The sequence below is a fragment of the Drosophila santomea genome, chromosome 3L (genome assembly GCF_016746245.2).
Source record: "Drosophila santomea strain STO CAGO 1482 chromosome 3L, Prin_Dsan_1.1, whole genome shotgun sequence".
In the NCBI taxonomy this organism is placed as follows: domain Eukaryota; kingdom Metazoa; phylum Arthropoda; class Insecta; order Diptera; family Drosophilidae; genus Drosophila; species Drosophila santomea.
This window is the reverse complement of record NC_053018.2, coordinates 20374074-20400147: the sequence shown is the minus strand read 5'-3', so window position 1 is coordinate 20400147 and position 26074 is coordinate 20374074. Positions and strand designations below refer to the sequence as shown.

Sequence of the window (26074 nt, the reverse complement as noted above, 5' to 3'; positions counted from 1 at the left end):
CACTTGGTCTTGACTCTCGTTCAAGTCGCTGTTGTTTGTCTCTCCGATCGGGTATTGCGTTACCACATACCACCGATCGCTTCTGTTCGAAGAGTTCACCCCGGGGTGGACCAAAAGCCATTTTGAGTGCAGACGCAGACCTAACTTTTCAATTGACTGATCAAATTTACCTTGCAAACAATTGATATGATAGCGGAACGAGAGAGTTGCACACAGGTGTCACTAGGAAAAAGATAGTAGTCGAAAAGCGTGTTTGAAAGGTGGAAAGACAAAGGTATTTGTATTATTTACATAAGAACCCTATGAACTAACAATTATAACATTTTAGCTACAGAATCAACGTAGCTAAGCTTTGCCTAAGCAATTTATCTGAGCACGTGATGGGTAACATTATATTATTATTAGGTGAAACTTAATAATAATAGTAAACTGAGCTGTCTGAAATTTAATAGTTTAATAGCAACGCGTATAAGTTATCATACAGCAAACGAATTTGTTAATATTATTTTGGGTGCTCTTCTGGCGCGATTCTTTTTGTTTACAGTCGTAATTAATACTGCTATACTTAAGGTACTCTGGGTATATGTTGGTCGAGATCTCATCGTTTTCCCCAACCAACTTTGCACTACTGTTTGCGTTGCTTCTCCTAGGCCGAAACCAGTTTGAGGCTTTCATTGACAACGCATTGTTGTCCGAGTGCACAACTCGTGGAAAAACATACAGGTGAGCTTCTCCAGCTTGAACTATCCAGAAATATGAAAAACATGTTATGTGGAGCAATGATGTGGTGGAAAAAATGTTTTCTGGCTTATGAATCCATAGGAATCCGTTCACTATCACTAGGATTATGTTCGATAAGTATAATGACGTTTTAAAAAATATTTCTGCTAAGCGATTCTGCAGAGTCAAGATCTTCGACTGACCACTCTAGCTCAAGTGATGTTCAAGTTATAGAAGCAAGACTGTACAGGTGATTGATGGCTGGGTGCATGGAGTTCCTGTGAGATGTACCCCCGATCCCCCCTCAGTTTGAGATGAGTGTTAACTGCAGGAACCCAAACCGGTTGTGAGACGAATCGAGTCGAGTGGCTCGGCCCAAAGCCAATTACGCCACCAAATAGATGCGTACAAAATATTTCTTGCTGCATTGTGCATTTCTACAGTGGAGCACCATTTGATAATGAAAGCTGGATAGTGAAAACTGGCCCCAGCCCCTGATTTTGGCCCCATGAGTGTTACATAAATCCACGCGAAGCTCGTAGCCTTCTCACGTACTCGTTAGATTAACCGCCTTTGATAACGACAGATATGCCATCTCCAGCACGTGTACACCATTTATCTGGCAGACATAGAGTGTGTATTAGGTGTACTAGGTTAGTTCAAATTGTATCTCAACTCAACTGTACAAATGATAAAAGATTCGCAGAAAGTGCTGTTTTCACGAATGCGGCGCAGTACAAAATGGTTTAAAATAACGAGAAAAATGTTTAATTTGCAACTACAAAACCCGAAGATAAATTGTTTTAATTCAACTGTGTTTCTGGACAGTTTAGCAACATTAACTTTAGAAAGTTGCAGTGGAGTTCGACAGGTTTGAGCTAACACGTTGTTTAAAATTATTTTATTTCACACGTTCCTCAAAAAATGAGCTACTTTTGTATAACAGAGGGAGTGTTTACCCATTACCCCATAACATTTTAAATTGTAAATGGGAACACCTATTGACCAATTCGCACCTTTGGGTATGACAATATTAATACTAACGGGAGTGCCATAGAACCAGAATTAAAAAGTAAGCCTACAAATCTCTTTCCAGTCGATTCATAATAATCATTTGCCAACGACAATTACAAGAAAGCAAACAGTATTGAAAGTGGACTCAAAAGTTCGAAAATTCCCGAAGATGAACAATAACCAAATCAAATGCTATAAGAATACATTTAGGCATAGTCCGCCAAAAGTTTATATACTATCAATTTATAAGTTTCCTGAACATTGGTTGCAAAACTAATACTGTTGAATTATTGCCGTCCACTGTATTGGATCGCAGCTGATTTAGAGTTGGCATATCCACGGTTCTTTACCCTTCGGTCTTATCAATTTTTAAGTTAGTTGGGTGACGAATGCCGTTCATCGCTATATTTACATACACATTTACATACATATGTATTGTATTAATTTTGGTGAACTTGCCTGCTTTACTCGCGTTTGCTGATTTGTGGGTTTTAATATTGTTATATTATGTGTGTGATAATCTTGTGATGTTTTTTAAGCTGCTGTCGATTTGTAGGGGTTTGTATTTTTCATTAACATTTGCATGGCGACGCGACGCTTGCGCTCTGAACTCACAGATGTACATACATATACATCTGTAGATATGTATACATATGGCCTCGCTCGATTTTTGGAGTTTGGAGCGAACTTTTCTGTCACAAAGGAAATGCACTTCAAATTAGACTTATTCAGCGAGCGCCGCCTTTGTTGTTGTTTTAAACTCAACTGAAAGTAATGAAATTAGTTGCATACATATATATTTTCAGGTACGCACACACACAAGGCGCTCTCTTTTGCTTGCGCAATAAATAAAAACACACACACTCACGCACCGCTTTGCACGTTTATTCTGCTCATTTATTTATTTATTTATTTTTTATTTCTATTTAGCAACGCCAGCTTTTGCACTTGAATATATATCTATATGTATATATTTGTTTTTTCTTTTTTGCCGCACAGCTGTTAGCCTTTCAAATGGCGCTTTCAGGTGGCCGCTGATCCACGAAAATAAAAGACACGCGGAAAAGAGACGCGTGTCTCCTGTCAAAAAACAATAACCACAACCGCTATTTCCTTACGATTAATATATAAATATGTTCGCAATTGCCCAAAAACGGCGACGTCACTCCCGCTCGCGAAAAGTCGAATAGAACGAATTGAGTTGGGCTAAACAAAATACAACTATTTGCAGAACGGCGCGCTAAAAGAACTCCGCGCGCGGGTGACTAGCTTTCAACTGAAAAAGGTAAAGCTGATCGCCGGTCCAAAAAGCTCGCTGGCGCAAGAGAGCACAAAAAGAGAACAAATTAGATTTAAGAAGAAGAGCCATGCACTCTCTTCGACTTTGTGTGCGTCAGTGTGTGTGTGTGTGCTGACTGCGACGCACTATGGGCAATTTGTCCTGTTTTGTTGGCATAAATCAAGACACATTCATAATGATTTTTTCTAGTCTTGTATATACTTTTACAATTATTTCGGGCTGCTAAGGGTATCAGAAGTGTTGTATACTACTGGAATAACACTTAACGACGGTCCTTATGATGTTAAAACTACACTAATTGTTTAAGACTTTTGTAGACTGCGTCATTGCTGAATTAACAGCAGGAGGAGAGTGACACATCAGAATGGCAATTTGAAATTCAGCAAAAGTGTTGTTTTTGTGGATACAGTTAAAATCAACTTAGATGCATACTTTAAAACCATAGATTAAATGAGCTATCGTTTCTTGGTTCACAGTTCCACTCTTGGCAAGTAATGTTGTTCAAGGTTCAGAATGTTTCTCTTTCGGTTCAAAGATAATTGGGGTCATTTCCGCATACATATGTAAGTATGTATGTACATATGTATCTTTAATTATTTGCACAGTTCAAGGCTATGAACAGGCAAGCTGAGGCGTTGAAACTATTTGACATTTATGCTATTTATTAATAATTTCCACAAATATTAATTTCTTCATCAACAAGGGCATCGATCTCATTGATTGGGCTGATTAGCGCAGTTTGTTTGTTTTTTAAATGTTTAACCAAGCACACGCACATATGCATATTCCTGCTTTGCTCGGTACAAAACTTTCCTGTATTCACTTTGCCGACAGCCGCATAAAGATCTTTCAAGTTTGCCATTTTGCGATTTATAATGAGTCACGCGACTCCACTGCCACTCCGCTGACCAACAAGTTTGAGCCACGGAGACGGCGGAATTAATTACTGGACGGCACGTCGATTAGTTGTGAGCCAAAAAAAACAGCCCTAATTGAGATTGAGCCCGTGCGCCTTAGAAGTTAAATTTAAATTAGACAAACCACAATTAGACACCATCGCCTTTGAGGGCCGAACACATGTGTATTCGCAACATAATCAACCAGACCAACATCGTTTTTGGATAAGTTATGAATAAACGATCGGATCAACGGGCGACGAGATCAGGGACAATCTTTCAAAGTTTGTTTGCCGATTGGATGACATCATTTATGAGTTTTTAAAAAATGTTCAGCTCGAGAAGCGATAGAGCAATCTCTTGCCGTGACCTACCTTATCCTACATTTTACAAGCACTGCCTGTTTTTAAAAATTAATCTTTGTTATATGATATCATTTCAAAAAGGTTGGAAAGTTGAATTGTAATTTGTAAACATTAGTTTATCAGATCAACAACTAACTAATCTGTCCGCAAGTCGAACCACTATTGTTTAGCAATACTAAACAAAACTATGCAAATTATTACATATTACAATTTTGTATCTTATAAATACAGTTTAAGGCTGATTACGATTCAAGTCGAAAAAGGCTTAGGATATATTTCTCTACTGTTAAGTTACACGAATCGATCTTCCGATCCTGCTAAATATGTAGCCTACTTTTAGGGAAAAAAGCAAATTTTGCGACTATTGCCGCTTGCTATCTTATCCACCGTCCTATGTATCTGCTGTAAAGTCATTTTCAAAAGTCTTTAAACATTTCTATTGATAAGATTAGGAGTTTCGACATGCGACTACGAGTAGCAGATAACGTCAATGAAGATCAGTTAGAGATCATTCCTGTATCAAAATGCGAGCATCCAGCGGAGATAGATATTTACTTTATTCGATATTTTTATTGCTGCTAATCTGCAATTTGGAAAGAATCTTAGGTGATGTAAGCCCGGAAGATGTGAGAACGATAGAACCAGATGTGCCCACAATTTGGGATCGAATTTTAAGCGGGGTTAAAAACTATCCCTGGAAAACGAATGTAATTGAGAAGGAGAGCGCAGAAACTGCTAAAAGGAGATCAGTTCTATGGCAAAGACTTACGATGGCCACAGTTCTTTAACAAACAAAAGTATTGCCAGATTAAAAATATTGGAAATAAATAAATAAATAGATATACAATTCGTTGTGCTGTGCTGCAAAATAAAATAGCATCGAGCGATCAGCCCCTTGTTTATTAATCAGTTTTGGAAACATTTAACATTCCATTCCATGTCGCAAAATCCGGACTTCTGGTCCCAGAAGAGTCCTTTGGGGCAGGATGTGAGCACTGGCATTCCTCCGATGCAGATATAGTACTTGCTGCAATCCTCCGGATGGGACATATAGCTCTGCTTGGCGGACGGACAACTCAAGGCGTTGACTTCAGCTCGAGGTGGAGATGGTGGTGTCACAGGGGACAACTCGGTAATCTCTGGATCCGTAGGGAATTGCTGCAGGGTGCTGTACTCACTCGATCCCACGATATAGCAAACGGTTACCGGACCTTCGCTGCTGAATGTGGGGACTTTCACAGTGGTTTTTACATCCGTATGCGATTCCGAGACCCGGGACTCCCCATAGCAAACGGCCTGATCACTCAACTGGCACTCAGACATCTCGAAGTTCCACGCTGTGCCACGGCCACACTGATGACGATGGAGATGGCCGTAGGCGCAGATGAAGTACAGTCCACAATTTCTGGGGTGCGGAAGGAAGTAGGCTCCATAATGACGGCACTCGATGTGCTCTGGATCGTACTTCTCCATGGGATTAACCGGCTGACCACTGGTCACATCGACGGCCACAAAGACGGGCTTCGGTTTGTGGGGCCACCATTTAAGTTCGGAGTTATCCGCCAGGCTACTTGCGGATTCCACAGAGGGTACGGGGCGACAGTTGGTATTCTCCGGCAGATCGCAGACCGCACGGTTCTCGTCGAACTGGAGGCCCTGATCGCAGTAGAGGAGAGTTGGAACTCGCGAGCAGGAGAAATATCCATTGCAATCCAGTGGATGTGGCACCAATTCGCCCTCTTGGCGTCCCAAGCAGATCTGAAAATAGGAGTTTTGCCTAAGAGCTTTCTACGGGGAATGGAAACGTATGCATTTCGTTCTTGTTCTTTGAACAATAAACAATGATTAAATTTATATTATAATACTCACATGGCTGAGGTCACCCACTGTATTTCGAACTTTGGGTAGTTCCCAACTTCGATCCACAACGTGACCTGCTCCCAACTGGAAAAAGATGCTCCATGCCAGGACAAATGCCCAGGAGCATTGCATTGTAGTTAATAGTGCCCTTTACTTCTGATAATGGTTCTTTGCGACTCCAAGTTACCTATGTTAATGGTTCGGCCGTCTCATGACCGACCCTTTTATAAGGTCGATGAAATGGGTGTGACCTTTGTAAGAGCTAATCGAAAACTTGTGTTTGCAATCTACGCAGCGGTCTGCGTGATCGAAATGTTCGAGTTTTTAGTTAGCATTCAATAAAGAAATGCGTGATATGCTCACTTCTAAAAATACCATACGGTCCTAAGTCATCAAAATATATCCTTAGTGGCGAAAGGCCAAACAGACTGCGTGCGGAATATTCGTAGTACTACAATTATTCTTGATATCTTTATTTTATTTTATGGCTTATTTTTGGGAATAAGAGAATTACAACAAATTGCTTGCGAACATAGCTTTATTGCCTTTCATAAGATACTGAATACTAAGTGGTAAATAGGATCGTGTTTTCAGTTAGTCGTGTGCCGTTGAGTTCCCTTCTAAAATCCCGGCATGATGACTGGGCTTATTCGGTGCTGGGCGTGGTTGACTCCGAATCGCTGGCGGTGGCTCCATAGCAGGCTCCGTTATTTTCCACATACGTCTCTAGGTTTTCGTCGGGCGCGCATCCCTGGGATGACTCGTTGAAGAACGTCTCCTCAGGGCAGGTGTTCAAAGTGGCCTGGCCCTCCTTGTTGCAGTAGTAGTAGGTGGAGCAGTTATCCGAATTGACGGCGTTTACAAACATCGTCTTAGCATACTGGCATCGATTGCATCCCTCCACCGGAACGGCAAGCTGGCGGGTCCGACAGGTCAATGTCTTCACGTCGAAGTAGTAGCCAGTCTCGCAGTATGTGGCCACATTTACCTTGTTCGTGCACACATAGTACTTTCCACACTCGGTCGCATCGGGTGTCTTAGCACCGTTCGTGGTGCAGGAAACTGTGGCGCCATCGCTCAGCGGAATTCCGGTCACACGGCTGCAGGCGCCGGTACTTGAGTAGGCACATTGACCGGTGAGCGCGTTGTATATCTGCGGAAGAGAGTGAGTCACATACACTAAAGGATACAAAGGATATGCATTATGATCGATGCGTCTGTGAAAGGAAGTATCTAGAAGTAAGCTCACTTGGCATGTAGAAACTACGAATAATTTGTAGCAATTAATTCAAAATTCCCTCACAACTATGGCTAATTTTCAGGCTGCCAGTTTATCTATAAAACATCAACTTTGGATCTATCAAGGACATATCTTAAACTGCAAGGAACTAGGAACGGAACTGTAGCCGTATTAAATTCTGAACGTTTGGAATTGGTAACTCACATTATCGCATTTACCCGTACGCAAAACGATTCCAGTGGAGGTGGACTCGCAGTAGTGCCAGGTGGTGCAGTCCGAAGTGTCGCCGAAATATATGGAAGGTGGCACGACATCGCAGAGGTTGTCGAGAACGACTCCATCAGTAGAGTCGGTGGTGGCGCAGGATCCATAAGTGCAACACGCTGAGCTTGCATCGAATTTCTGGTTGGATGGGCATTTTCCGGAGCCCGTCGACTGGCCTTCGAGGCAGTAGAACCATCCACCGCAAACGGCAGTGTTTGGCACCCAGGTGGCATTCTTGCCACCACAGGGATTCTCAACGCCCCAGTAGCATGATACCTCGCTGCTTGGATAGCAGGAGCTTCTCTTGTAATCGTACGAGTAGCCTGTTTGGCACGAGGCCTTCTCGGGTCCGGTGGACTTGCAGACGTAGTAAGTCTGGCAGGACTCTATGCTGCCCAGCTGGGTTCCGACTTTCACCGCCGTGCAGACGGCCGTAACGTTGTAGTTTCCTTCCAGAATGTCCTCGCCCAAGGCTTGGACGCCCATCAGGCACAAGATCGTGGCCAGAAGAAGTTTGCCTGCAAGCCGAAAATCACTCAAGTCAATTAACGAAAATCCTTGGGATTATCCTTCGGCGTAATATCCCATGTAAAACACTTACCTTTCATTGTTAATTGGTAATACTTTTTGCGGCTGTTGGGGATCGAATACCACTTGTATCGGCCAATGAAAGGTTGTCGAAGACTGATGGTGGAGTTTTCCCATCGCCTGGTTTTTATAGGTCTACGCTTCGAACTTGGCCATCACGATCGTAAATTAAATGTAGATAAGCCCAGCTATTCACCGGAATTATAGACAGTAAAACATTGTCCAATTTTTTATTTATTCCGCCAGATAGACGCTGAACATCTTTTCGGGTTGTTATTAAACCAATTTTAATTAAAGTATAGTTGTATTAAGCGCTAGAAGGTTTTTATCGTTCTTTATTTCTATCTGTTCCGCAACTTAATAATTAAAAAAAACAATGGACGCAGCTACCTCTTTATCAATGATGTAATTCTACCTTGGAAAGTAAGACATCGTGTAGTTGAACCTAGGGTTGTAATATTTCTCAAAAGTAGGTGTTGCATTCGGGATAATATAATGTAATTTAGAACGATCCTAGTTAAATTGTAATACACCATTTTGCCTTAATTCATGCTACTCACTTAAATGAAAGAATTGTACAAAGAATAGTTTTTTCTAACATAGTCTTCTAACGAATGGCTTAATTATACCCGTTACTCGTGGAGTAAAAGGGTATACTAGATTCGTTGAAAAGTATGTAACAGGCAGAAGGAAGCGTTTCCGACCATATAAAGTATATATATTCTTGATGAGGATCAATAGCCGAGTCGATCTGGCCATGTCCGTCTGTCCGTCCGTCTGTCCGTCTGTCCGTCCGTCTGTCCGTCCGTATGAACGTCGAGATCTCAGGAACTACAAAAGCTAGAAAGTTGAGATTAAGCATACAGACTCCAGGGACATAGAAGCAGCGCAAGTTTGTCGATTCACCAAAAAACTTTCTGCCACGCCCACTATAACGCCTACAAACCGCCAAAAACTGCGTTTAAGACTCTCCTTCTCTCTTCCACTAGCTGAGTAACGGGTATCAGATAGTCGGGGAACTCGACTATAGCGTTCTCTCTTGTTTTTTTTTTTATAGTTTTTTATATTGCTTAACTTTGAAAGAATGGACTCTGTAGCCAGTGAACGTGGTTGGCTATGAAAAACTTTTCGCTCAGGTAATCTTTACTTTCGTCTTTATTACCATGCCAAATGGCGTTTATAAAGTGTTGATGGTATGTTTTTGGGATCTTCGTTCGATGGAAATTTCCCTTTATTCTTTCCGGGTTTGGTGACAATTTTAAGTGGTTCGAAGGCGAATTGCTCAAATTAGACGTCACTAGCGTATTAATGCCTGATATTTTCCGAGTTCCTAATGGCAACTTTAAATCCTAATAAAGAAAATATATCCTATAAAGGAGTATTCTTATACTCGTCCACACTTTACTTACTTTAAATGCTGTACTTTTAAAGGGATGCGTTTAATTAAGTTGCCTACCTTGAATGCTACTTATCACATCATATTAATACTTACGTCAATATACATTGAAATTTTTTTTGTTGCAAAATTATATAAAGCATTTTATTTTTGGCAGAAATGCTATTTAAATTATTTTGTGGTTGAGGATTTCGAGTCAGTTGAAGTCGATCCAGTGGAAGTAGATCCAGTGGAAGTCGATCCAGTGGAAGTCGAGCCAGTGGAAGTAGATCCAGTGGAAGTAGATCCAGTGGAAGACGATCCAGTGGAAGTCGAGCCAGTGGAAGTCGATCCAGTGGAAGTCGAGCCGGTGGAAGTCGATCCAGTGGAAGTCGAGCCAGTGGAAGTAGATCCAGTGGAAGTAGATCCAGTGGAAGTCGATCCAGTGGAAGTTGATCCAGTGGACGTATCAGTGGACGTCGTCGAATTTCCATCGCTCTTCGTGGGATTGCAGCAGAGGAACGTGGGCTCCACACCGCTTACGCAGGCTACGAAGTTCTCATTAAAGTAGTAGTTTGCGGGGCAGCTCTCCACGGCCTTCTGGACACCGTTCACGCAGTACAGGTAATCAGAGCAGTTGGTTGTCGAGTAGGCGTTCACGAAGGTCGCAGTGGTGCCAACACATCTGTCGCAGTTGTTCCTCGCTTGCATCCTGGTCACACACGCCTTCGAGATGGTATCATAGTAGTAACCCGAGGGGCAGGTCATCAGCTGATAGTTGCCGGCGGAGCACATGTAGTACTGGTTGCATGCGGTGGCTGCGATCATCGATCCGTCCGAGGAGCAAGTGGTTGGAGCTGACACTCCGGTCAGGGATTGATCATTGGTGACCTGGGCGCAGGAGGAGGCCGTCTTGTAGCCGCAGTTGCTGGCCTGCACATTGAACACTAGACCAGTTTCGCAAGATCCCGAGTGCAGCACGTTGTCCTTGCAGAAGTTCCAGCCACTGCAGTCGGAAGGGCTGCCGAAGTAGACGCCATTCTCGACGAGATTGCACAGTTTGAGGGCGACCGACACAGTAGAGCTACTGTCGGAGGACTCGGTGCATGGGTAATTGTTCCGGTACACACAAGCCATTGTGGTGGGATTGAAGTTCTCGCCAGCAGGACAACTGCCCCTCACAGCGCCGGAGGCTCCGCAGTAGTAGTAGCCCCCGCAGGACGTACTGGATGCCGCGAAGGATCCCACCGCCTTGCCCTGACAGGGATCGGTGTTGCTGGTGCAGGTGCTCGGCACAGAGCCCGTGCACTGCTGGGCATTCTTGTCGAAATAGTAGCCCTGGGGACAGGACATGGCCGTGAACGAGGATCCCTGGCACTGGTAGTAGGTCGAGCAGTCCAACTGGCTGGCCACGTAGTTACCATTTCTGACCAGCAGGCACAAGGCGGTGACGTTCACATCGGCTGTTGCTGGAGCGGCACAGGCGATCACTAGCGCCACGGCAGCGAGGATAGTTTCTTTTTGTCCACCTGGAAACATGGAACATATTCATTTTTATTCTTAGGTTTCTTGCTTAATTCCTAAATTACCCATTGTTTTGCTTCTTCTTTTGGTGGCTCCTAGTTGAATACTGTTTATGGTTGATGGACTTCCTTGGCTTTTATTTGCAGCCAAGCCAGAAGTTATCTTCGATCCGCTGGACTGTCCAAGTTGATCGACGACCCTTCAACTCAGGGAATCCACTTTGTGATGCATCGCAAGTGAAGCCAACGAACTTTTTTGCATGATCGATGGCCTTTTTGACAAATCAACAAAGTTTTGTGTGGATAAGAATTCCACGGAACTCGAACTGAAAGAAATGTAGCTACTTCAATTAATTTTATTTAAATATATGTTTTGTATTGCGTTTCAAAAATACATATGAATAGCAATGCGGTAAAATTTGCATTGTTATTATTCAATTAAGAAGTTATCCACAGGATCCCCAAACATATTAATTTTGAAGTGTTCGAAGTGTTTTTGTTTGTTTTCGCACAAATCAATTAAGCGAAATGAGATTAGAGTAATCTAAATTAGCTTCAAATTGCCTTCCTTTTATATGGTACTAGCCCGCACAGTTTGTATTTAAGAATAATGACTAACCCTGGCGATTCCTACCATTATTTGTTATTATCGGAACATTAATGTTGGTCGTATGGGTTAACTATTAAAAAATAGAGAACGCTTTAGCGGAGTTCCTCAACTATTAGATACTCGTTATTCACATATAGGGAGTCCAAGGACAATGGGATTTGACGCAGTAAAAATGTTTAGCATTCTTATAAAAGGCAAGTAATCAAATGAAATCTTAAGCGAACTTGTTGGTGTCTCTAGTTCATAATTAAAACAAAATTTGCCAGGTTATACCATACATTTAGTTAAATCAAAAAGAATTCCACGAAAAATATTTGTTTATATTTTAAATAGTTATCTTGGCCTATTGACACTACCGATGTCGTTCATATGTACATACATATGCCAACAAGAGTTGGTCGTCGTGGACTATTAATAACATAATTTCGTGTGCACCTGATTCATCACCTTTGATTTTAATATAAAGTCCATTACTGTACATATATGTATGTAATAAATTAAATAAGACCCAATCTAGTAGACCGAAAGATAATAATTATAGACAAAGGAATACGGTTACGAATACTACAAAAACTAATGGTGACAAAAATAATAAAAATGCGCGGCGGCATTGGCAAAATGTATCACTTGTCAAATTTGGAATTAACCGAATCTGATAAAACTGAAATATGAATACGCCATGTGTCCATTTTAGCCACTGACGACAGTTCTAGACTAAGTTAGAGCAACCAAACTTTATAGACCTTTCGGAAAACGAAAAAAAAGGGAAGGTAAGCGTTGTCTTTTGCAATGTATTTATTGGCAAACTTGGAAGGCATCCAGTTAGACGTTCTTTTCCTCTTTCGCCGTTAAAAGCTACCCGCTTCTTGGAATACCAAAAGTTTTCTAAACTCGAGATGGGTGAGTATCTACTGCAGTGCACTGGCACATTTCTGATCACATCATTACATTGCTTTATTAATGAGGAATTACCATTTCGTATTTTTTTGTTTATTACATTTTAACATTAACATTTAACATTGTTTAACATTTATAAGTCATAAAAATAAATTTCCATTCATAATCAAGTTTGTAACAAACAAAATCAAGGATGTACATACATCAAACCATAGCATACTTCCCGTGCAATTTTACACACATAGCCAACAATAAAATCTGACTTATATATTAAATAAAAAAATATAAATTATTTTTATATATATTGAATATCGTACTAAAAGCCTTTTATTCCAAACAGACACAACGTTCATCTTTATTATCGGACTCATCATGATCCCCATGATATCTGGGGCCCTGACCTTTAATGCAACGCTTATATGCAGCCTGGTGGTCAACGGCACCAAGATGAACGATCCTCGGGCGTGCAACTCGTGGATTCAGTGCATCGATGGGAGCGCAGTGAGTGGAAGCTGTGACACTGGACTCTTCTACGACAGGGAGAGCCAGAAGTGCCTGAGTTCCAGTAGCGTCAAGTGTCTGTCCAGTGATCCGTGCGCTGCTCTGCCCACCGGATTTGCGGCTGATCCGTACTCCTGCAACGGCTACTACTACTGCAAGGATGGCAAGGGGACGCACGGAGTGTGCAACACTGGAATGAACTTCAATCCGGGCACGCAAGACTGCATCCGGGATTTTCCGTGCTCGAATAAGATGGACCCGGATAGCTACTGCAATATCCTGCCGGATGGAGTCTTTGTCAAGGACACGGACAACTGCAATGGCTATCAGATGTGCTGGGGTGGCCAGGTGATCAATGGAACCTGTCCGGGCACCTTCTACTTCAAGGCCTCCTCGGCGCAGTGCGATTATCCGCAGGATGTGGAGTGTGACTTTGTGCCAGTGCCAGATATCAGCGAGAAGGGTGTATGTCCAGATACGGGTGGATTCATATCCGATAACAAGACCTGCAACGGCTACTACTACTGCAAGGACTTGGGCGATGGAGAGTTCTCGCTGGAGCATGGCACCTGCTCCGACGGAAGATTTTTCCTGGCCACCGATGGCGGTGCCTGTGTCCCGCGGTCCAAAGTGAAGTGCGGCTACGATCGCTGCGTGGGATTGGGCAATTCCACCATACAGCTGGCCAACGAGTCGGATGATGGTTGCAGGGGTTACTCGATCTGCCAGGATGGCATAGTCATTGGCCAGGGAACCTGTCCGCAGGACGAGTACTTCGACGAAATTACCCAGCGGTGCACCACCCAGGTCATATCATATACCGCCTGCCAGATAGCGGAGGAAACCACCCGGTTCCAAGTCGAGCAGCTGACGGCCGTGAATGATGGCACCACCTCCATTCCGGAGTCGTGAGCAGCTAGGTAAAGGTACGCCAGTTATCAGGCGTAGATCAACTCTTTGTTTAGATTTCGTCGAATTGATTGGACTACTCCTATAATAGCTCAACCAAATTGCAATTTTCTTAAGTATGAAGTGATTATTTCGAAAAGCTTAGTTATACACTTAAACTAATGAAATCGTTTATAAACTGACTCATTCGTGAACCATCCGAGCTGTATCTTATCCCGCCTGCCAGAAAGCGTCGGCTTATGAATGGCACTATCAGCAACATTCTGGTCTCGTGAGCGACGTACGCAATCAGTTTTAATTAGACAGTTTGTTTTTCGACGCCGATACAATAAATATAAGTGGTGTAATCAGCCGCAATAACGATTAGGTTACCAGATCATTCCTAGGCTAAGATTTCCTTGAATCGATTTCCGAGCAACACTTTCGGTGACATAAAACCGTAATGTCATACCCAAGAACACCACTTGGTAAATTGGCGGTGGGAAAGTACCAGGCAGGTAGACATTGGAACCCATTCATGGCTCATAAGTGATATCAGCGAATACCACGGTGAACAACTGAACAGCAATAGGAGAGTTAAATGGAAAAGTACGAAACTAACATACTACACGGTTGAGTATTCTAAGCACTTTCTTCAATAGGCGTCATATATGTATGTATATGAGGTAATATAACAAGATAACTTAAGTTATTGAGTTTTTAGGATGTTATCATATTTGTTCGTTATGCAATGGTAATCAAGTCCGTTTAAATACAGTTCAGCGAGGCTTAAAAGTTGCCAAAGCGTATAACATTTTATACAACATCTGAATACTGGACCTGCACCACAAACAAATAAATCATCCGCCCTGTGGACTGGTACTATTAAATGACTGCCGTATTAAAATAAACATATTTGGTGTTTATGAATTCGTTAGTCCATAATTCATTTGAACACTCATCCGCTATTCGTGGTCTTACTTTAACCACCAAACTTTATAGTTGAATTAAATTAGTGATAGAAGTCCGTGTAGGACAGAAAACGAGCCTTGGGCGTTGGACACATCTTGCTCGCCTCATGGCCAACGCGGAAATAACCGATCGTGGCAGCGCCGGGTGGCGAATTCATTATCGGACTATCAGGAAACGGGTTGAAATTCTCCGAACCCTCTACTGAGGTACAATTTTAATTAAAAACTGATAATTTTTTGGGCACTGGAAGTATCACGAAAACAGATTGCCAAATATGAATCGTTGTGTGGCGCAGTTTTGATAGCAAAAGCGTTGCCAGAAGAATTTTAACACGCCGTCTTCGTTTCGCTAATGGACATTTTCAAACTCGAAGTTTCATCAATCCAAAAAAAGCACAGTATCCTCTGGTTCATAAACTCATATATTTTCTTTAAAAGTTAAAGAAACATTTTCTATTCTAGTCTTTCGGGAACAACATTTTTAAATGGTCTCACGCTTGTACAGTTTTAAACAGACGGTTTAGGATTAGAATGGAAAAGGTATGTATCAGATCAATAAAACCACAAATAACTGTTGGTATTTGGATAAAAATCATACGTTTCAGGTTTCAATGTAGTAACAGGTAAATGGATAAAAGTCATATCATTTTACACTTCCCACCATGAAGTACATTAATTCCGCTCATGCAATGCATTTGACCTCCACCAAGAATTGGATCGATTTATTAGGGACTTAAATTGGATGCGATTGGTTAAGGCATGGAACATGGAGCAGCCTACACGGAGCAGGCGATGTAGTGGTAGTTGGTCTGGGTGCAGCCCTGGTTGCGCTCGTCGAAGTAGTAACCAGTTGGGCACTGGCCCACGCTAACGGTCCTTCCGCCGGAGCAACGTCCATAGCTCTGGCAATCGCCGGCGATGTTTACGTAGGTCGTGTTGGTGCCCACACACCTGTCCAGCTGGCAGCGCACGTTGAGTCTGTCGCGGCAGGAGAGCTTCTCGAAGTCGAAGTACTGGCCCAAAGGACAGCTCAGGTGCTTGGGCTCCGTGTCGTGCTTGCCGGCGACGGGGTTTCCACAGATATAGTAGTGGGAGCAGGACTCTTCGTCGGCAAAGTAGCCAACGCGAGCGGATCCGGTGGCATTGTCCAGGCAGAAGATGTTTTCCGGTTCCGGTAGGGCGGCGCTCTCGTAGCAGGACACCTCGGCCACATCCACGCAGTAGCCGAGGCTCGCGTCGTAGGCACTCGCCAGTGGGCAGGATCTGCTGTGCAAGACCTCGCTGACGCACTCGTAGTACTGGTCACAATGGACGGGATCGGCCAGACGGGTGTTGTTCGGCAGAGACCGGCAGGCGGGACTGGTCTTCTTCGTCTGGCTGACGGGACAATGGTACTGCTTCTCGTACACGCAGGACCTCGATGCGGGGTGGAAGATCAGCTCGTTGGGACAGTTGGCCTTGATCTGATTGTGCGACTTGCACAAGATGTAGCCGCGGCAATCGCTGCTGCTGGGGTCCACGATGAAGGCGCCTTCGGTTTCGTTGGCGCACAGGTTCTGGGCCTGGTCCACAATACCGTCGGCATAGGGACACACCGAGGCGCTCGAGGATGCCAGGATGCAGCGACCCAGCTCCTTATTGTAGTTCAGTCCTGCGGCACAGCCGCCCTGCTCCAGCACGCTGTAGTTGGTGGCGCACCGCACCCAGTTGTTGCAGGTATTCGGTCGCAGGAAGCTTGTATCCTGCGGCAGCAGATCGCACATCTCCCCCACCGATAGGTATTCAAAGTCCTCGATCACGCCGCCCAGGGCACTGGCCACAAACAGCAGCGACAGGACACCGCTAGCTACAAGGAGAAACGGAAATCGTGGGGGGGAATCTTTGTCAGGAACAGGATGAAATATGCAATGTGTTTACTATTAGTAACCTACAGCCTCTAAGGCAACTTTTAAATTTCAATTTGGGAGCAATGGATTAAAAATTATTCTCGTTCACGTAAGCCCTATAAACTAAAAAAAACCTATTGTTCGAAGAATCGGTATATCTTGAAAGAGGCATCCTTTCGTTAATCATCTACACAAACTGTAACGGTTCTCGAAAGATCTGATGACTTCTGCCGAAACTGGAGTCCCACTTAAGTATACCTCTATTCATGTTGTATATCCTTGGGTTAACTTGTATCCTGTTTTCTCGAACGTCCCGTTGCGATCTTGGCGGCACTCACAACTCAAATGATACTGCACGTTAGGAGGCTGGAGCTCTTAAATATGCAAAGGCCATTCTGCTCGGTTTTGTTCGGCGAAAAACAATTTCCAAAATGCACACGCTATCTCAATCAGAGGTCGAAGATAGCGTTGATTTTTTGTTTTTCGATTTTTGATTTTCTGATGTACAACGGCGGGGCCGCATGTAAATTACACGGCAATAACATCGGAATTGCCTCTTTCGTAGAAGAACAGACTCCTGGTGGTGGTGGTATCGCATCGGTATCGCACCGATCAACGGCCCCGAATTGATAAGGAAATTGCATATGTCACGCCAAGATCTCCGTCAGGGGCATTGACGGTTCTCGAACATCTGAGAATCGCTGGAATACTCATGCTAGGACCGAGCTCCCTGATTAGTTTAGACGAGTTTGCCCAAACTCATCGAATATCTCAATACGCATGTATGTATATTCAGGGCCTTTCGGAACCTGTGATCTAACTTTTATTATACTGTTTTTCAATATTATGTATCATCTTTTGATCCCACAATTAAATACCAATAAGTTGGCGACTCGCGTATGTATCGATAGTTCCAGTCGCCCAGTAGACTATACTATACTTTAAAGTACTGGAATCAAAACAATATATAAGTGTTGACGTCAATCATGTTTACCTTCCAGAAATTTCCAAAGCAATGGGGTTTTACTGTTCAACCTTTATCTGATACATATATGTATACAGTAGATATTGGGCATTGAATATGGCATTGTCAATTAGGTCAAGTTACCTATGTAGATACGATACATGCTAATTCTGAATTCCGATGCCCAGTACTTAATACTCGTATAAATAACTAAATACACCCATTTTCTGTTACCGAAATAAGCAAATAATTATGCAACAATTCGCCTAACCCTATGTAAACGAAATTCGATTGGTCGAAGTCAACATTTTTATTAGTATCTTTTGAATGCCTTTAGCATTGGGATTTATGTATGCATTTCATAAAGGATAGCTCGCAATGGAGACTGGTTAGAGGATATACTCGCTCAATACGTCTACGTCGACGAACAAATAGCGTATTTGGGGATTGTGGAGGTGCACATATTGTTCACCTCGTCGTAGTACTTCGATGTGGAGGGACAATTAGCGGTTTCTCCGCTGGAACAGATCGTGTAGCTCAGGCAACCCTCAACGGCCATGAATTTGCTGTTAACGTTTCCACATCGGTTATGGGTACACACAAAGGAGGCTGGCGAGACGCACTTGCCCAGCTTACTATTGAACTGGGTACCGGTGGGACATTGGTTCCAATAGCCAATGGCTCCGGCTTTTGCACAGTAGTAGTAACCATAGCAGGTTTCAGAATCACTAAAGTACTTATAGTCAACCTCTTTCCCGTCTACAGTAAGGGTATCTGCAGCATCAAAGTCCTCTGCGTTACATACGTCTTCACTTGTTTGTCCAACAGTAAACTGGCCGGAATCTCCACTGTTTGTGTTGCCGCCGGTGCACGGATTAGTCGACTGGCATTTGCCAGTGGCTGCATTGTAGTATATATATGGGGAAACGGTACATGCGGTCGAAGTGCCATAGCCATTGATGCAGTTCATGTAGTTGCCGCACTTTTTCGGATCGCCAACAAAGATGTTGGACGGCATGAACCGACAGATGTTATCTTGCGGGCAGGCGGGTCCCCACTCACAGCTCGTGGTGGACTCCGAAAAGACGCCTCCAGCGCCGCAATCGCCATAGGCGATTTTGCCCTGGCCATCGCAATGGGCGTATTCGGTGCAGTTCAACAAATTGGCCACATAAATGGGAGATTTGATTGCGGAGCAAGTTTGCACGGCACTGGTGGAGCACGGCGTGGTAGTTTTGTTTTCACAGCATTCGGTCTGCACGTTAAACACATATCCCTCTTCACAGGTACCCCATGCCACAGTCTGCTGGTTCATGCAGTATCCCCAGCCACGGCAGTTGCTCGGATTGCCGATGTAGCCAGTGCCCGACCACTGTTTGCACAGATCGTCCATCGTGTAGCCGGTGGACTGCGACGCCAGGAAAAGACAGGCCGCCAAGACACAGATCCTAACATTGAATGCTAAATGGGGAAGGCAGATGCAATGTGAAATAGGAATTAGATAAAATATATGAACTGAAATATAAACTGTGCATTCCTCAAGTCCTGATAATATTATTGTTGTACCACCTATGTTAATTCTTTTCTTCATCAGCATGCCAGTAATTTTTCCTTTCTATTTTCTATGTTGAATAATGAAAACAAGCACTCACTTTCTTTGCAATATTTTCAATTCAGAAAGTTGTGTACGCGTCTTTTACATTGGTAAAGCCGTTTTCTATTTTACCTACTACTGTCATCCTGTTTGGATAAAAGTAAATGTAAGGAAAAAGGGAAAACTCGATTTGAATAATAGCTGTGTCAATTACTTAAACCTCTACAGGAGAATGTAGGGTAACATGCTAACGTGCATCTATACAAATTTCACTCATATTCAGCGGGATTCAAATCTGTTTCCACTCCTTAAAAACCACTTTTTAAATTCAAGTTGAAGCCAGACGGGTTGGATACTTTGCACCAGAGATAAGTGTATCCGTTCTGCGAGCCAACGTACCTCCCATCTTGGAATGGTAATTTTTTTGGGGACCAATTCGCTTGATCGACGACTGAAGCGAACGTTCCGATTTCGTTACTAACTCAATCAATTGCAGCCTTTGCGTTTTTATAGTTGGCGATTCGCGGCGAGAACAGAGTGGGTAATTAAAAAATTGTCAGCCAGATAAGCCCGCTGCCAGTAGGGCGTTAGTATCGAAATTAAAGCTTGATAAGATTCTAAGGTCTGGGGTAAACCACGCACCTTCCATCCTTCAGAAATTTTTGGCTTAGCTCCCGGTTCAACAGCGTTGGACGTCGAAAGTGGAACTAGCGGACCCGGCCAAAATGGACTGACTTATAAGCTCGAATCGGATCTTGGTTAGCGGACCTGTCCGTTTTTATGTGTATGTGTATATATTACTTTAGATGTCGTCTATTTTATATTTTTTCACGTTTTTCACATGACAGCCCTGGCGGAATTCGGATTATCAGCTGCTGATTGCGAACCCTCTTTGTCTAAATTGTTTTTTAATTTCAAAGAACCTCGAGGAGGCGGGGAAATGTCACGGCTCTTATTGATCACTCAGTGGTGTTTCCCTGGTATCTCGGTAGTCATTTCAGCAACACGACATTAGTCAGATATCTCAATTTGAATCGCAATTCGGCTCTTGACTTGTCTTTCCTTTTCTTTTCTCTGGAAGTTATCAGGTTCTGAGGAAAAATTACCGAATTACAAATGTGCATGTATATTAATTGCTTGTCTATAAAAACTGCTTTAACTAAAAAAGTTCAATCTACTGAACAGAAAGTGCGTGCAACTACTCGATGTGTTAGTAATTATTATTATGTATATTTAGGTATTTATATTAATTATACATATTTATTAGTTCCGGAACCTATAATGTTGAGTTTCGGAATGCATTCGTAGCACAGTTAAATCTAGTCCAGAAGATGAAAACGATATAAAAAGAAGAATTTATGTTTATTAAAAATACCTATCGTATTTAACAGTTTTATTTTCAGTTAAATTATTTTGAATTTGTTCATCTAAGTCGCCTTATTTTATTGTTTCGCCTAAAAGCGAGTTTTTGACCTTTTTAAATTCGCCCATAAGTATGTTATTAAATTTTTTGTCAATCAACTCTTTCCGTTTCAAAATATTTTGTTTTCCTATCTATCTAACTGCACTAATATAACAATTCTTCAATATTCTCAAATAATAGTTCAAGCTACATACTTACTAATTTTTTATTTTTAGTTGGTAGAAAGCTGAAATATGTATTTTTGTATTTTGAAGAGGGTAACGTTCTCTATTAACCCACTAGATCTTATGAATTAGGCCAGCTGATCTTGCTATTATTTTTACTTATATTTGTTGGCTAAATTATATCTTATCTACTTCCTATTTGATTTACCCGTGAGCAATTGCCAATCTCCAAATTGTTCATAAAAAATATCAGTCGTAATGACTGATATCTGCCCAGTGCTTAAGACATGAAAAATAAAATTATTGGGGCAGGGCGAATGATATTTATCTATTCTCATCACAAATACAATTTCACCAGCCAAATTTAAAAAAAGATATATATTTTCCTTCAAAGCAATGTACAAAGCACTCAAGAACCTTTAAAAAATCAAAAGATTTTATTGTATTTTTCTAACTTATAATTAAGCAATAGCAAATTTGACATATATTTCGCTTGATTAAACCCATTCTACCCATTTACGTACCCCTTAAAAAGCAATCCGCTTATCTGGCCAGCAAAAATAATGCTGTGGATTGCTGCTGATCCTCTGATATAAGTAATCGTTGGTCGTCGTTCGGATTCAGTACGAGTCTATGCTTCGTCTAAAGTTGAGCTGTGATGGAAAGTCAGTAGATTTCAAACTGCCATTGGCTTAAACTAACCCTATTTCGTTTTGAAATTCTAGCACCGAGAGCTATCCTGGGCGTAGCACTGCTGCTACTGCTGCAAACCCTAGATTTGGTAACTGCCCGGGGTGAAGACATCTGCCGCTTGTTCTCCAATAATACGGTGATCCGAGATCCCGAGTCCTGCAGTCAATCGATCACGTGCATCGATTCCGTGAGCCACTACAGCAGATGTACGGGATCTACTCCGTTTTTCGACAAGGACGCGGGCAAATGCGTGAAATCACTGTCCACATCCACGTCCAGCTGCTCGATTTCCTGCGAAGATCGGACCACACAATTCCTGGCCGATCCCAAGTCCTGCTACGGCTATTATTACTGTGCGGATGAGGACACGCCCATGTACGGCACCTGTCCGCAGGACACCCACTTTAATGCCACCACCCAGATTTGTTCCCGTCAATACGAATCGGATTGCACCACCAGTAGCTTCGAGTACTGCAACATTGTAAAGAACTCTGTCAACTTCGACAACCTACAGGGATGCAACATGTATCACGTCTGTGAGAAGGGCGTCCTGAAGGACAAGACATGCTCGAACACCTATTACCAGGCCAGCACGGGCGAGTGTGTGTCCAGGGCTCTGGTGGATTGCGATGCCCATCCACTGCCCACGGATGTCTGCGGCAAGGCCAGTAAGCCCTACGAAAACAAGTTCGTCTCAGATGAAGCCACCTGTCGCGGCTACTTCTACTGCGCCAAGCAAAAGGATGGCACCCCGGACGCGAGTCCCCAGTGGAACCAGTGTCCCCAGAATAAATTCTTCGATGCGACCAGCCAGATGTGCATAGCCCCCACTTCGGTCAAGTGCTCGTACGATCGCTGCGACGGTCGAACTGCTAGTTTTGTCGAAAGTGCCACAAAGGGCTGCCGCAACTATCTGAGCTGCTCCGGCGGAGTCACGGTGGGCGAGAACTCCTGCGGTAACTACTTCTTTAACGAGGAGCTGGGAGCATGCACTCCAAGTGTACAGACATACACCGCTTGCAAGTCGTAAACAAGTACTTAAAATAAAGCTCAAAATTCAATGCAATTGGTTAAGGAGTTCAGGGAGTGTGAAACTTTGATTGTCATAGATATAGACAACATCTATATATTACTGCATTTTCTAAGATTAAAAAATAAAGGCTGTTCCAAGCATCGTTCTACGGTTACCTAAGGAAGGTACAAAATTTGGGCTCTCATTCCAATTTAGGCGCCGTAAAGCAATCAGTAAGAGGTTTTTTGAACTCCGTATTGTGAACTCCAAACGGGTTATCCGAACTCAGGAATCGGACAGACTAGCGAATTGAATAAGGATGTAGGGATCATACAAATCCTTTGACCACCCTCCTATAAAAACAAGCATACCCCTGTCTTTATTGAGAATTAACGAAATATGGTCTGAAAACTCAAGTTCAGAGTCCAGAAGAACACCAAAATCATCAATTATGAAAAGGATAAAGATAATTCATTTCTCATGGTTAATTTTTGTGATCAATATTAGTTACCGAAACATACATTTTAAAAAATCTCCAACGTCTCTACATCAAAATGCGAACTAATTATACCCCAAGTGTGAAGAACACCTGCATTTTGATTAATACGAAAAATTCATAGAACATTAACGCTAAAAAAGGATTTCAAGAAGTCACAATTTCATGGAAACTTTTCTTGCAGGTGGTATCGATGGAATAGCACACCTTTATTAAGGAGACCATAAATGATAATCACTGTCGTTTTCGATGTTTACAATCAGTGCTTTCAAAAGTTCTGATTTTCCAAACAAAAACCAATTGAAAGCGACAGTAAAATGGCAAGGCAGTATATTTTTTATTACTTTGACATATATACGGCTGCCATACAATACCACACAATAACTTGTGACCGGTTAATCGTATCAACGATAAATATATTTATAGTTCTATTAGTTAACAGCCAACAAGAAGCCCAATTAGACTCGAAACTACCGTGGATAGCTCATTAACTAGTGGCACTTTCATTTTCGACCAAACTCACTGCGAACATGAGTCGTTAAAGAACTTGCAGCCAGATGTCTCGATTTCAATCACCAATTACGACCTACTTGAAGCGTCTTAGTTTCTTTCGCACAACATCGATAAGATTTTCCTATAATAGGGACCTGAAGCGGCGGTATCAGCAGAAGCAGTGGCTACGATAATATAAGCTTTTTCCATTCACGAAACTCCATTTAGTCGGGAGTAATTAGTTCCCGAGGCCACATCAAGCCACTCGATCTGTTCGGTTGCAAACCAAAATTAAACCAAAATTTCCCAGCAATCTGCCATGCTGAGTGAGTTTTATCAACCGTCATAAATATTCACACTGATTCAGCCTTGATTTTTAGCAAACAGAGACATCATTCGCGCTTTTATAAAGGGACAACTAAAATGTAGTCTCTACTCTCTAATTTGTATGTAATATCTCGCTAGCATTCGATGAACATATTGTTTGGTAAAATAATAACACCGTAAATCTCACTAGGTAGACCATTTTTATGAGTATTTCTTTTGAAGGGTAATTTAGGTAAGCATTTTAATATGTTCTGTGGCTAGTATTAGAAATTGATTCTCTTTCTTCAATCACTGCACGGTATGACTTATTTTTATTACGTGTAGGATACGTTTTGAGGCGGGTTTTCATTCATTCATTGCGTGTATCATTCTAATATATCATGTATTACTCATAGACCTTAAACTTGGAGTGCTCCTCGGATGCCTTCTCCTGGTGGCTTCTTCCGCTCTGTCGGTGAGTGTTGGTGACTACGAGGAGCTGTGTCGGCTGTTCAAGAACGGCACCAAGGTTCGTAAGCCCGGCAGCTGCGACCAGTACATCCAGTGTTACGATGGCGACGGCACCGTCCTGACCTGCCCCTCCAACCAGTTCTTCAATCCCAGCCAGGGCGCGTGCGTAGCCACGATGGACAATAGCAACAAGTACTGCGGCAATCGCTGCGAGGGATTGGATGGCGAATGGGTGGCCGATCCGACCGAGTGCCACAAGTACTTTTACTGCATGAACGGCGTACCGCTGGAGGGTATGTGTCCCGTGGGCCAGCACTTCGATGAGAGCTCTCAGGCCTGCCTGTACGGCAAGGACTCCATATGCGTGGATGTGAACAACATTTGTGAACTGGTGGCGGCAGAAACGAAGTTCCGGAACGAGAAGGACTGCGGCTACTACTACCAGTGTGACAAGATCGGGAAGCATGCGACCAAGACCTGCATTACAAGCAAGAAGACAGAGTACTTCGATGTGGAAAGCGGCCAATGCGTGGAAGCCAATAAGGTGGAGTGCGCCGCCCACTCGAAGGAGAACGTCTGCTCCATCAGCAAAGAGATGCAACTTAAGTCCGACAATGCCACCTGCCGTGGCTATTTCGTCTGCCTGGCTCTCTATCCTGTAGTTGACCTGGATCCCCAGTGGGCGCAGTGCCCCGAGGGCTACTTCTTCGACGAGGATCGGCAGGTCTGCGGCACGGCCACCTCGGTGGTGTGCACCCACAACAGATGCGAGGGACGCGGCACGATGCTGGTGACCAGCAGCAGCAACAACTGCCACAACTACATCCGATGCGTGGACAACAAGGAGGTGACGGAGGAAACCTGCCACTTGGACTACTTCTTCGACGAGACAGTGGAGGCCTGTTCCTCCAAGATCATCTATGATAAGTGTTGCGATGACCGGGATTAGATTTAGGAATTCAATGGTGTACCTATAAATAAAAAATGCAAATACGAAGTAGTTCTTTTTTCAAATCTTATACATATTTTTCCGTTTTGCGTACAGTCAGACCAAACTATTCTCCGCTATTTTCAATTTTTGGGACAATGCATTTTAATTTATTTGAACGTAACTTCACTGAATAGCCTGAACAAAGACAACACTTTGTGAATAACTGAAAAATAGCAAAAACATATACATTGTACATATAATGTTCAAGTAATTGGCTGTGTTAAATATAAAGTATACTTAGCGCATATGGTACACATTAAAAATAGAGTTACGATACATTTTTAATCTAGGTGTGAAGTGAAATTCAATCGAAGAGATGTCGGTACAATGAAGTTGATTCTAAATTTAGAAACAATTAATTACTATCTCTCTGCTGAGCAGTTACCAAAATGTAGAACAACTTCCTCAAGGGGAAGTGTGTTTGGAAATACCGAGCCAGTTTTATCCACCTAAGGTTAATAGTAACCTTTTGTTAACTGTTCTGGTTATGTAGAAGACGTATTTAAATAAATATGCCTTAAGACGAGAGCTTTTGCTCTTATTATGGATAATATGAACTAGATTGCATTG

The 26074-nt window shown here is 42.8% G+C and overlaps 10 protein-coding genes across 13 annotated transcripts in view; 4 read left to right on the top strand and 6 right to left on the bottom strand.

Moving 5' to 3' along the window:
• Positions 1–2997, bottom strand: part of LOC120447485 — a 49300-nt gene extending 46303 nt beyond the window's left edge. The window contains exons 1-2 of one of the 2 annotated variants that reach the window (XM_044005923.1): positions 2607–2997; positions 2194–2499 (exon numbers count right to left, since the gene is read on the bottom strand). The gene's annotated coding sequence lies outside the window, so the exon portion shown is untranslated. Of the gene's footprint in view, positions 1–2193 lie in introns of both variants that reach the window. The other variant, XM_044005924.1, reaches the window with a different exon arrangement.
• Positions 2998–4789: 1792 nt separating this feature from the next.
• Positions 4790–5185, top strand: LOC120448536. Its single transcript, XM_039630580.1, has one exon. It carries the CDS (start codon positions 4820–4822, stop codon positions 5081–5083), a length of 264 nt encoding a protein of 87 aa, XP_039486514.1. The 5' UTR covers positions 4790–4819; the 3' UTR covers positions 5084–5185.
• On the bottom strand, positions 5096–6378 carry LOC120448535 (probable chitinase 10). The gene is made up of 2 exons (XM_039630579.2): positions 6165–6378; positions 5096–6053 (listed from the first exon to the last, which is right to left on the bottom strand). The coding sequence occupies exons 1-2, from the start codon at positions 6285–6287 to the stop codon at positions 5202–5204; spliced, it is 975 nt and encodes a 324-aa protein (XP_039486513.1). The 5' UTR covers positions 6288–6378; the 3' UTR covers positions 5096–5201.
• A 319-nt stretch (positions 6379–6697) lies between these two features.
• LOC120447802 (peritrophin-48) lies at positions 6698–8403 on the bottom strand. The gene is made up of 4 exons (XM_039629373.1): positions 8396–8403; positions 8261–8343; positions 7600–8177; positions 6698–7308 (listed from the first exon to the last, which is right to left on the bottom strand). The coding sequence occupies exons 1-4, from the start codon at positions 8401–8403 to the stop codon at positions 6802–6804; spliced, it is 1176 nt and encodes a 391-aa protein (XP_039485307.1). The 3' UTR covers positions 6698–6801.
• Positions 8404–9780: 1377 nt separating this feature from the next.
• On the bottom strand, positions 9781–11442 carry LOC120450086 (peritrophin-48). The gene has a single exon (XM_039632879.2). The coding sequence runs from the start codon at positions 11159–11161 to the stop codon at positions 9815–9817; it is 1347 nt and encodes a 448-aa protein (XP_039488813.1). The 5' UTR covers positions 11162–11442; the 3' UTR covers positions 9781–9814.
• Positions 11443–12515: 1073 nt separating this feature from the next.
• Positions 12516–14244, top strand: LOC120448719 (peritrophin-48). 2 transcript variants are annotated; one of them, XM_039630889.2, is made up of 3 exons: positions 12516–12525; positions 12611–12655; positions 12993–14244. In XM_039630889.2, the coding sequence occupies exons 2-3, from the start codon at positions 12652–12654 to the stop codon at positions 14063–14065; spliced, it is 1077 nt and encodes a 358-aa protein (XP_039486823.1). In that variant the 5' UTR covers positions 12516–12525; positions 12611–12651; the 3' UTR covers positions 14066–14244. The 2 variants fall into 2 exon arrangements, with proteins under 2 accessions (XP_039486823.1, XP_043861960.1); XM_044006025.1 differs by lacking the exons at positions 12516–12525; positions 12611–12655 and adding an exon at positions 12834–12915.
• A 1535-nt stretch (positions 14245–15779) lies between these two features.
• Positions 15780–17290, bottom strand: LOC120449466 (peritrophin-48). Its single transcript, XM_039631937.1, has 2 exons — positions 17157–17290; positions 15780–16858 (listed from the first exon to the last, which is right to left on the bottom strand). Exons 1-2 carry the CDS (start codon positions 17164–17166, stop codon positions 15789–15791), a joined length of 1080 nt encoding a protein of 359 aa, XP_039487871.1. The 5' UTR covers positions 17167–17290; the 3' UTR covers positions 15780–15788.
• Positions 17291–17359: 69 nt separating this feature from the next.
• Positions 17360–22766, top strand: LOC120448649 (peritrophin-44). Of its 2 annotated transcripts, XM_039630777.1 has the most exons (3): positions 17360–17680; positions 21579–21708; positions 21769–22766. In XM_039630777.1, the coding sequence occupies exons 2-3, from the start codon at positions 21702–21704 to the stop codon at positions 22764–22766; spliced, it is 1005 nt and encodes a 334-aa protein (XP_039486711.1). In that variant the 5' UTR covers positions 17360–17680; positions 21579–21701. The 2 variants fall into 2 exon arrangements, 1 of the variants encoding a protein (XP_039486711.1); XR_005616123.1 differs by lacking the exons at positions 21579–21708; positions 21769–22766 and adding an exon at positions 18628–18765.
• LOC120448647 (peritrophin-44) lies at positions 18260–19969 on the bottom strand. Its single transcript, XM_039630775.1, has 2 exons — positions 19856–19969; positions 18260–19323 (listed from the first exon to the last, which is right to left on the bottom strand). The coding sequence occupies exons 1-2, from the start codon at positions 19860–19862 to the stop codon at positions 18278–18280; spliced, it is 1053 nt and encodes a 350-aa protein (XP_039486709.1). The 5' UTR covers positions 19863–19969; the 3' UTR covers positions 18260–18277.
• Positions 22767–24040: 1274 nt separating the features above from the next.
• LOC120448648 (peritrophin-44) lies at positions 24041–25483 on the top strand. Its single transcript, XM_039630776.1, has 2 exons — positions 24041–24062; positions 24459–25483. Exons 1-2 carry the CDS (start codon positions 24056–24058, stop codon positions 25460–25462), a joined length of 1011 nt encoding a protein of 336 aa, XP_039486710.1. The 5' UTR covers positions 24041–24055; the 3' UTR covers positions 25463–25483.
• Positions 25484–26074: the final 591 nt, after the last annotated feature.

Excerpts from the sequence above, each read along its gene's own strand:
- LOC120448536 (XM_039630580.1), top strand. The coding sequence starts at position 4,820 with ATGCGAGCATCCAGCGGAGATAGATATTTACTTTATTCGATATTTTTA.
- LOC120448535 (XM_039630579.2), bottom strand. The coding sequence starts at position 6,287 with ATGCAATGCTCCTGGGCATTTGTCCTGGCATGGAGCATCTTTTTCCAG. Across the intron at positions 6,054-6,164 it reads CAGTGGGTGACCTCAGCCAT|ATCTGCTTGGGACGCCAAGA; the intron begins GTGAGTATTATA and ends TCCTATTTTCAG.
- LOC120447802 (XM_039629373.1), bottom strand. Across the intron at positions 8,178-8,260 it reads TTACCAATTAACAATGAAAG|GCAAACTTCTTCTGGCCACG; the intron begins GTAAGTGTTTTA and ends TTCGGCTTGCAG. Across the intron at positions 7,309-7,599 it reads GTACGGGTAAATGCGATAAT|ATATACAACGCGCTCACCGG; the intron begins GTGAGTTACCAA and ends TCTCTTCCGCAG.
- LOC120450086 (XM_039632879.2), bottom strand. The coding sequence starts at position 11,161 with ATGTTTCCAGGTGGACAAAAAGAAACTATCCTCGCTGCCGTGGCGCTA.